Here is a 10,882-nt window from a genome sequence, read left to right as displayed (position 1 = left end):
GTTCATAGCAGAGATATTAGTCTGTAAATGAAGAAAAAGGTGATTGAAAACAGTCTACAGAACAGTCAGACAACAGCTGGAGAAGAGAGAAAGCCACGGAGTCTTTCACCAGGAACAGTAAAGCTTTTAGCAGCGTCTTTGTGAGTTCACTGATAAAAGCTAGCGTGGCTAGCTATATTAGCTTGTGCTATTAGCACCACGGGGATTCACAGGAAGCTCCTGGTTTCTGAGCAAATACATGAAGTTCATTTTTAATTCAGGCTGGGATTATTTAGTGTTTAAGAACCTTTAAAGAAGAATATTTCATGCAGTATTAAGTGTATAAACTTGCTAAGCCAAAAGCTTCATCCTTTTATTTGTGTCCTGATTTCATACTGATGTGAGTGAAAGCTATTTTCATGCTGTGCTGTTTTGTTTTACATATTAAGTGATGATTTAAAGTGAAATTACAATGGAAAAATGCCTTTTCATTTGAAACCTATGATTGTGAAGTGTGAAATGCATGATGATATTCCATATTTTAGTTTCTGATTTAAAGTGACACACGTCATGTTTTCAGTAATGATTTAAAATAAGGAAATGCTGTTTTCTTTATTACCATGTTAAATATTAATTCATTCATGGGTTAAAAACACTAAATTCATGGTTGACTGATGAGAGTCAGTAAAGACAATTTCTTTACAGTTAAAATTATTTTTTTGTTTATCGAATTTCTATGTTGCAGTAGAAATTGTGAGAACCTGGAATGAAACCCATTATGGCCATATAGAGTTAGAAATTGATGACCTGAAAGTAATAGTCCTGTTTCTATACAGGCTAGGTTTTTGAGCTACCCTGGACCCCCTTAGATTGGATTTGGCTTCACCTTGACGAAGGAGATCTGGGCTGTCTTGACCACAATTCAAAGTTTCAGCAACACTTCTTCAGCTTTGGGATCGACCTCAGAGCCACAACAGCACTCGGTAAATTTCTTATCACATGTTGTATTTTAATGTCTGTAGACTCTAGTGTTAGCATACATGCTAACTGATAATAACTAATGTCAGCCTAGAGGGGGTAAACTAAGTCTGTGTAGTTAATGAAAAAGTCAGTGCTTCATGAACTAAAGCCGTTTCTGTCATTTATGTTGCAGACAGAAGATAATATAATTTCCTACATGTGTTCTAAACGTAGTTAACTCAGCAACAAAAAGGTTGAATGCCACTGATTTAAACTGCATTAGTTCTTATATTATGGTGGATATTTTTCTCTGTCAAACTTGTTGATTGTTTGAATCTTTCCTGTTTTGTAGGATAATTACCAAGGACAGCATCACATTTCCAAAGAGGAGCTGGAAAATGTTCTTGCTCTGAAAACCACCTTCACTGAAGCTGCATCTGTTCTTGCAGTATCAAGGCCAACACTCTAGAAGTTGTTGAAGAATTTAATATCCCCACATCAAAATTTAACAGTATCAGTGACCAACAGTTGGATCTTGAACTTTTACAGATTAAAACTGAACATCCAAATGTCAGAGAAGTGATGCTCATGGGGCATCTGCACTCAAAAATATTGTGGTTCAAAGGCGACGTGTTAGAGAGTCACTGTGAAGGATTGACTCAGCTGGTGTCCTACACAGGAGAACTACAACAATAGCTCGGTGGGTTTATTCTGTTCCACATCCAAATTTCAGATGGCATGTTGATGGAAATCACAAACTGATTAGGTGGAAGCTGGTTGTTCATGGGGCGATGGACGGCTACAGCAGTATCTCTTTACTTCAGATCCAGTATTGTTGAAGGTTACAGTGTCTCGTTGTTGACTCAATACTGGGAACTGAGTATCTTGAAGAGGAAAAAAGGACATTGTCAAAGGGTAAGTAATAAACAACTGTCTAACTGGACTTAGAAACAGGTCTGACTCTGCAGTTTTATGAACAAATGTGCTTTCCATGCGTGTTCTCATGGTGCTTGCATCATGCCTGTGACGTTTGCACATGAGCAGTTAAACCTAAATACCCCTAAATGTCTGAGCCTTTTCTACATTTATGAAATCCTCAGAGAACAAAAGCAGAAAGAAAAGAGGGAAGATGACAGAGGAGGCTGAAGGAGAGGACAAGAGGTGGAGGGCAACAGGTCTGCACTCTCCACTGAGAGGTACATAGAAATATATCTGATGTCATGACATTTATGTCACCCATAGTGTGCAGATATTTTGTTCTCCATTTCTAAGTTGATGAAGATTTTATATCACTCAATTTGTCTGATACTTTTTTCAGAGGGAACAAGAAAGGAGGCAAGAGGAGGACAGAATAGGAGCAGAGGAGGTGGGAGGACATTAGGACTGCACTCCCTTACACCAAAGGTAAATCTACATTTATCTAATGCTAGAACATGTTTGCCATTTACTGAGTACTAGGGGTGTAACGGTTCACAGAGGTCAGAGTTTGGTTCATAGATTAAAAGAAGAAAGTCCCAGAATTATAATTCTAGATGTCCCTAACATTATTATTATTTCTTTTACTAATGTCAGTGCAGCTAATACTCTATTTAGATGCTCAAAATAAACAGGATGATTTTCTGGACAATAAACAAATATAAATAAGTGAAGTGTTTCTTTGTTCCCTGTGCCGTGCCTCAGGCTGGCGTCTCCATTGTCTTTTCTCCACTCTCAAAGTCCTCCAGCGCCCTTCCACAGCTCCTCATTGATGAATTGTGCTGTAAAACTTTAAAATCAGGTTTGTTCTTGAACCTTTTCCTGTAATCATGTTTTTACCACAGGTAGAATGAGAACATCATCACAGCTTCATCATCACACACGCAGACTTCCAAAAATCAATCCTGAGAGAGCTGCTTCAGAGTTGCTTTTGTTTATTACAATTATTTTACAATGTGAGGCTACAGGCTACAGGCTACATGCTCTTCCAGCTCAGAGTATCTGATCAGCTGTTTGTGTCTGTGGGCTTGGTCAGCCCAAACAAGAAGTATGGAAGCTAAAACAAGACTAAAATGGACTTCATCATATCAAAATGACTGCTGAGCAGTTAAACAGTGACATACACCAATGCAAGTTCAACTAGTGGTAAGACTTGCTGACAAGCTTTGAATCAAATCAATCAGGTTAATCAGCTGAGAAATCATCCAGTGTGTAGTCTGACTAAGCTTTGGATTCAGACAGCAGAGTTTGAGCTACAGAGAACACAGAGACACTGAGTAACCTGAACCTGACCATAACCCAAACCCAGGATAGAGTGGTTCAGTGAATGTGGTGTTGAAGGTGTGGAGGTGGATCAGTCTGTCAGAAAAGACTCTGTAGAAGGACAGAGAGCCAGCAGGATGGTCCAGATACACCCCTACTCTATGAGAGGATGAAGAGAGGGAGATGCTACTTCCTATGTTATTGTGAAGGACAGAGAAACGACCATCAGAGCAGATCAGACTCCAGGACTGATGATTACGTCCAAACCCACATTCCTCCATGTTTCCTGTCCGTCTGATTCCTCTGTAACTCACTGATACATGAACCACTCCTCTCCAATCGACCTCCCAGTAACAGCGACCAGTCAGACCAGTCTGACACAGCAGCTGAAGACAGTTAAATCTGTCTGGATGATCAGGATATGGCTGATCCTCTTTCACCCATGTCACCGTCCTGTTGTTGTCAGACAGTTTGAGTCTTCTGTTCACTGTGTTTGTGTCCACTTCCAGCTTACAGGCATCTGATGGAGAGAAGGAGACACAACACAGCTGACGGTTATCATCTGATCATTCCTAAACAAGGTTACTGACAGAGTCAAACTAACATTTCATGTTCAGCCCTGAATTCTGTTTATCAGCCCTGAAATTCTACTTCCTGTTTCTATTTGAATGTGAACAGACCACAGTGAGCTGCAGCTCCACAATCACAGACAGACACCAAACAGTTCAAAGTTCAAACATTTCTATGGCTTTGACTTTAGATTCATGTGTTTCATTTCACCTCCTGTGTCCACTGCGTGGCGCTATATTCCATCCATCAATAGTCAGTACCACACATGATGGTGCTGTATGTGGATAATGATCAACAGGATGAGATAGAAGTGTCTGAAATGAGATTCCTCAGGAGGGAGTCTGGGCTCAGCCTTAGAGAGGGGGAGGAGGTCAGAGTAGAACTGCTAATCTTCACATCTAAAGGAGTCAGCTGATCAGGATCCTCCTGGTCTCCTCCCTGTGGAGGTCATTTTATTTTCAACAAGACCCTGCAGGCACAACAAGTCCCTTACCCCCCAGAAAGATGCTGTTGTTGTCCCAGTCCCCAAATCCAGCTGTCTGAAAACTGTCAATGATTTTAGAGCTGTTGCTCTTACCTCAGTTTGAATGAAGATTTTCGAGAAACTGGTCAGGTCTGAGACCCTGAGGATAACAGAACTTGTACTGGAGCCAGTGCAGTTTGCTTAAAGGGCCTAAAAGAGGAGTCGATGATGCTACTGTAGCACTGCTAAACATGCTTTTAAAACATCTGGACATGATGGGACTCACACCAGGCTTTTATTTGTGGATGGTTCTTCTGCTTTTAACACATCTTGACCAGAAGGCTTTTAGAGGAATTTCACTGGAGTTGTAGTCTGGTGGGCTGCACTCTTCACTTTTTAACCAACAGGCTACAGAGGGTCAGGGTAAATGACATTCTGTCAGATCAAAAAAGTACATCTATGGGTTCACCACAAGGGTGTGTGCTGTCACCTCTGTTGTTTATTTTGTAAACTTGTACTGTGCACCTAATGTGACTCCTGTCCTATATTAGGATTCATGGTCAGCTAAACTGTTTGCATCTCATCCTCCAAGGAACAGGCAGGTGTTGTAGTTGAACAGGATTTAATGCATAAAAGGTGTGAAACTGAAACGATATATAAGAGTGCAAAATAAACGGCATATCACATCAGGTAAGTACTGTATGCAAAATTAAGTAAACAATTGAAGGTGAGTATAATGAGGTAAACAATAATAATTCAAATTAAATATCACTGTATGTGCGACAAACACAAGTCTCCACGCGCTATCTAACATGTGAACCACACTAAATTCTTAAAGTGCTGCAATGATACATAACATACATAATAATATACTTTCTAATAACAATATTCAACACAATACTCACTCATATTGCCACTCAAAAGGCTGGAAACAAACAAATGGCTGCCGATGAAGATTAAAACACGCCATCTCTTGTAGGAACATGGAGAAGACTAGATCCTGTGACATCACTTCCCTAACTCTCAGTTGAATGAGACTGCTCTAACATGTTACACAAACTTTGTTTGAAAAATCGTCACCATCGCATTAGAAAAGGATTATTAACTAAACCCAAGGACACTGGAGGGCTTGAACTGTTGAACTCTGAAGATTTAAATAACACCTTCAAGATAAAATGGATTCAAGAATGCTCAAGGAGACCAGACTCACTGTGGTACTTTATTCCTACCAATATTTTTAATGAGATAGGAGGGTTACAATTTGTTTCAACATGTCATTATAATGCCTCCAAACTTCCTCTCAAACTGTCCACCTTCTACCAACAGGCCTTGCTAGCATGGGAACTCTGCCATACTCAAGACTTCTCATCCCACAAATCAGTTATTTGGAATAATGAATCTATCACCAAACACAACAATTCACTATACCTGAAAAAATGGATAGACAAAAATGTTATGTTTATACAAGATTTGTTTGAGGAAGGAGGGGAAGTTATGAAATATGAGCTTTTTATTAACAAATTTAATTTTCCTATAGCTTCTCAAGAATTTAACTATGTAATCAAGAGTATTTCAAAAGGTATTAGGGAACTAATGAAAGGTCTTAAAAAATACCAAGTTACACAAATGAATATCTCTTAATTAATGGAATTGACATAAAAGATAAAAAGCGCACCAATAAACATATTAGGATGACCCTTCAAGTTCCAGAACATTCTTACCCTGCTGGCAAGGCCTACTGGTCCGTTCAATTTGCTGACATAGAATGGGATGCAGCCTGGCCTCTAACTTTCAAATACTGTATAGACAACAAAGTTCGACAAATGCAATGGAACATTTTACATAATATTTATCCTACCAACTCATAAATGTCCAAAACCATAGACAAAGCTCCAAACTGTACATTCTGCCAAAACAACGTAGAAAACTTAAAACATCTGTTGAATGCATACGAATTGTGTATGTATAAATGCAGCCCATGTTACAACTTCTGGAAACAATTGGATCAATTTATTGCTCAATAAACTTATAAAACAATCAACCTCAATTATCAAAGTATTGGAATTCATTTTAATCACCAAAACAAACAATTGGAATTTATCATAAATCTATTTATCATACTGGGAAAATACCACAACCACAAAATGAAATTTGCTGAAAATAGCCGGCCCCTCTTCAAAGTATTTTTAACTGAAATGAATAATTACATCGGATCTTTAACCAGCTGGAACAGAAAATGCACAAAAACCTTAGAAATATATAATAAATTCTTTAGTCCTTCATAAATGAGTTTTTGTTTGTTTGTTTGTTTGGTAAGCCTCAATGTATTATTATGTTTATATATTATATGTCTCTGCTGTACCTCTGTTTTTGAGGTTGTTGTTTTTTTTGTAAGTTATTATTATAGTCTGTCAACATCATGTTTGTATGTATGCCTTCATGCAATGTCATTTCATTTTAATTGACAATAAAAAAATGAAAATGAAAAGAAAAAAAAAAAAAGAAGAAGAAGAGACTGCTCTAACTGAGAGACTGTACCCCTAGAGGCCTGGAGAACATTAATAAAGAAATGGTTCCAACACAAAACTAATGCATGTCAAAGCAAATATGTCCACAGAAGTATCATAAAGTATGCTGATGACTGTGTTATAGCAAGTCTGCTGAATGAGAATGAGACCAGCCATGGCCCGGTTAATGAGGATTTTGTTCTTTGGTGTGAGGAGTCTCAACTCCAGCTAAATACATGGAAAACCAAAGACATGTTGATTGATTTTAGGAAGAAACCTCAATCTCACACTGGTAGGATTTTGCAAAAGGGAGCAGTGTATCCAGGACTCTCCTGCCTAGCACCGGATTCTCCGTTTTTACTCCATACCCAAAATGTAGCCCATGCCTTGGACTTTAACCACATCCTTAAATTTGGGGTGACATCAATAAACTGCTCCTCTTCTGCAGTGCTAAAGTGACGCGCTGGTGTTGTTTAGCCTTTCTGTGACCCCCTTGGGGGACCCAGGACCCACTTTGGGAACCACTGCATTTTTTTAATATTAACAATATTAAGAGAGAAAATGAAAATGACAGATTGTAAAACAGTATGATGGAATTGCTAAGACCCTGTTCGTCAAAATGACAGACAGCAAAAGTCTAATCCAGCCTCTGAGGGACTGAGCCGTAGTGTTTCCTCTCCTCAGAACTCTAAAACTGTTTCTGTTTGATCAATGTCAGTGATTGTGAACGTGGACGTTCATACTCTCAGACCCAAAGACTGAGATGGATTCAGACACAGCCTCAATCATTGTTGCTTCAGATTCTTACCCGATTCAGGAGTCAAATTCATTATTGTGTTCTCACAAATCAAAAACTCAGACACTCACACTTCTTTAGACCTGGTTTCAGTCTGTGCTGTCCACCATGGTCCAGCCTGGAGGAAGAAACAGAGCCAGTTTAGACATCAGGGATGGCTCAGGATAGATTCAACCACTTTCATTCTTCATCTGACTTCATTTTCCTTTAGTTTTTCTGCTTGTTATGCAGGACTATCACCAGATGGTGGCAGTAGCACATCTGAGAGCTGTTTGATAACCATCATAAAAATCACCAAAGAAGAAGAAGGTTATTTGAGTTTTAGTCAAAATACTACCATTGACCTCCTAACAGGGATTTTCCTCTAAATTGCTATCCCTCTCCAATACATATACTAGGCCTGTACTGAAAAATATATATGACAGTATATCAACACGTGCTCCTTGGCTATATGTTTATCAATACATATGTTACAGAATCAATCTGGCAGTATATAGTTAGAAAGTCAGTCAGCTGTCAGTGAGACTAAGAGCAAGATACTGGATCTAGAAAGTCTGGAGTTAGACCTGAACCATTGAATAAGCAGGCTAAATTAAAAAAAGGTAAATCTTCATCACACTAATCTTCATCTACAAACAACAAATGTCCCCATGAGAATCCGTGACCCATAGGACTCCTGAAATAATGGCACCTCTAGTCTAGAGCAGCTCCTAATTCCTGAAAAGGCAGCAGATACTGGGGCACCGCTGGTAGCCAAGTGGTTCTGTCCATGTACCCCATGTGTAGAGGCTGTTGGCCTCACGGTGGACAGGGGGGTGGCTCCTTTCCATCATCTCATTCCCCACTTTATCTCTCTCTCTCTCTCCAGTTTCCTACTGTATCCATCCACTATCCTATCAAAATAAAGGCATATAGCTGTCGTATAGCTGAAGTGCGGAGAGCCAACTTTAGTAGCTAGTAACAGTCCATCTCTCTGTGTCTTTCTGTCTGTACCTCAGTGTCTCCAGTCTGCAGTGTGGATCCTTCTGTAGAGCAGACAGTAGTTTCTCTCCTCCTTCTCCTGGATGATTGTAGCTCAGGTCTAGCTTTGTCAGACAGGAGGAGCTCAGAGCTGAGGCCAGAGAAGAACAGCCTTCCTCTGTGACCAAACAGCCAGACAGACTACAGACACAGAGACAAACAGAGACAACTAGATCAAAATTGCAATGTCAGCTGAAATTGCATGTGGATGCAGAGAGCTGAATTGTGGGAGAACAGCTGAAAAAAGCCAAAAGCACAAAAATAGCTGAAAATAGCATAAAAATAGGGCAAAATAGCATAAATTTGCATAAAGGTAGCTGAAAATGGCATTCAATAGCTAAAAAAATGATAAATTAGCTGAAAGTAGCAGAGAAAAGCTGAAAATAGCTTAAGAATTGTTGAAAGTAGCCTCAAAATAGCTGAAAATGGCATAAAAATAGCTGAAAAACACATAATAATAGCAAAAAAAAACCCATAAAATGGCATAAAAGTAGCTGAAAACAGCATTCAATAGCTAAAAAAAGGATAAAAACTGCTGAAAGTAGCCGAAAAATAGTAAAACATACCATATACATAGCTGAAAAGCATAAAGATAAAGATGAAGTGAAAAGGGGTGAGAATGGGGAGGAAAAGTGGAAAAGGGGTCAGAAAGTAGCAAAAAATGGATGAGAAGTGACAGAAATAAGTTAAAGGTGACAAAAAATGGTCCAAACGTGGCAAAAAAATGAGTGAAAAGTGACTAAAATGGGCAAAAAGCAGAGAATTGCCAAAAATAAGAAACAAGTGGTATTTAGTTGCAAAAGATAGCTGAAATGGGTGAAAAGTGGTGAAAAAGGGCCAAAATGGGATTTAGTGTCAAAAAGAAGTGGCATAAATGGGCAAAAAAAGAGGAAGCAAGTGGTTATTAATGGCAACAAGTTGCTTAAATGGGTGAAAATGGCAACAGAAATGGTGAAAAGGGGCAAAAATGGGATAAAAGTTGCAACAAGACGTGGCTAAAATGTGCAAAAAACTAGGAAAACAGTGCTATTTAATGACAAACGGTAGCTTAAATGGGGGAAAATTGGGAGGAAAAAATGGTGAAAAGTGGCAAAAAATCGATGAAGTTTACAAAAAATTGTCAAAATTGGTAAAAAAAAAAAAAGGAGGAAAAAGGCGGTATTTAATGGCAACAGGTTTCTTTTGCCCTTCAATACAGGTGAAAACTGGCAAAACAAAATGGTGGAAAAAAAGGGCAAAACAGTTTCCCTTTTTCGGTAAGGCAAGGCAAGTTCATTTGTATAGCATATTTCAGCAACAAGGCAATTCAAAGTGTTTTTTTTTTTATCAATATGTTTATTGAGTTTTAGTTTTAAAAACATACAAAAAAAGAACATTTAGAACAAGTCTACAAATAAACAGATAGACAAACAATTGGCTCATACAATCAAATCAAATTCAAGTCAAATACACACGGGTGGGACTCAGGATTCAGATCATAAACAAGGTAAGTGCATGTCCTTATATAGCAACATGGTGTTCTTTAGATAATCTTCAAGGCACAGACTATACATAAAGGAATTTAAAAAAGGATTTGTTAAGTAAATTCATGAAATGAAATGAAATAAAAATAAGATTACATTAGATTTTATGGTCCCAATGGGGAAATTCATTTTCAAAGCACTGTACATATTCAGACAACAAGACAGACGGCAACAAATCACACCACAAATCACAGGTAAACAAACGTATACACTCAGCGTGGCCTGTTATTTAAAGCAGCAATAGCTGCGGGGATCAGGCTTTTCCCAAGGCGAGCCCTTTTACACTTTAGTGTCCTGTACCTACGCCCCGAAGGCAGTGGGGTGAGGTACTGGTTGAGTGGGTGTGTAATGTCCTGTTCTATTGTGGCTGTGATGCGTGAGGTGGCCCTGTTGTTTAGTGCAGACAGGTTGGGTGTGGGGAGACCAATTATTCTGGCAGTGGTGTTGGTGATACGAGTGAGTTTGGCCCGGTTGGTGACAGCGGGTTGAAAAAGCAGGAGGAGCAGTACATGAGGATGGGCTGGATGATGCTTTGGTAGAGTAGTAAGAGGAGATGGGGCGAAACATAAAGTCCTTTAAGTTTACGGATGACAGATAGTCTTTGTTGGCTCCTTTTGAAGATATCGGTGGTGTGTTGGTTGAAACTGAGTTTGTAAATAAAACAGAAAATAAAATAAAATAGCAAAACTAGCCAGGACAGCCATGGAAGATACCTCAACTGCAAGGCAGTCTTCTGAAGACACAGCCCTCTGGTCTAGGCTGCAAACCCTCTTGTGAGAATAGTGGAAATATTCAACCCAATAAATGACAGAAAAGGCTCCCATAC

General features: G+C 39.0%; 1 protein-coding gene across 1 annotated transcript in view; it reads right to left on the bottom strand.

Annotated features, from left to right (window-relative positions):
- Positions 1–3,113: 3,113 nt before the first annotated feature.
- Positions 3,114–10,882, bottom strand: part of LOC121520102 (NACHT, LRR and PYD domains-containing protein 12-like) — a 35,985-nt gene continuing 28,216 nt past the window's right edge. Inside the window, 3 exon segments of the mRNA XM_041803378.1 lie at positions 3,114–3,697; positions 7,585–7,631; positions 8,507–8,674. Of these exon segments, the coding sequence (XP_041659312.1) occupies positions 3,168–3,697; positions 7,585–7,631; positions 8,507–8,674 (745 nt within the window). The 3' untranslated portion in view covers positions 3,114–3,167.

Source organism: Cheilinus undulatus, linkage group 13, assembly GCF_018320785.1.
Source record: "Cheilinus undulatus linkage group 13, ASM1832078v1, whole genome shotgun sequence".
Lineage (NCBI taxonomy): Eukaryota > Metazoa > Chordata > Actinopteri > Labriformes > Labridae > Cheilinus > Cheilinus undulatus.
This window is presented reverse-complemented; position numbering and strand designations above follow the sequence as displayed.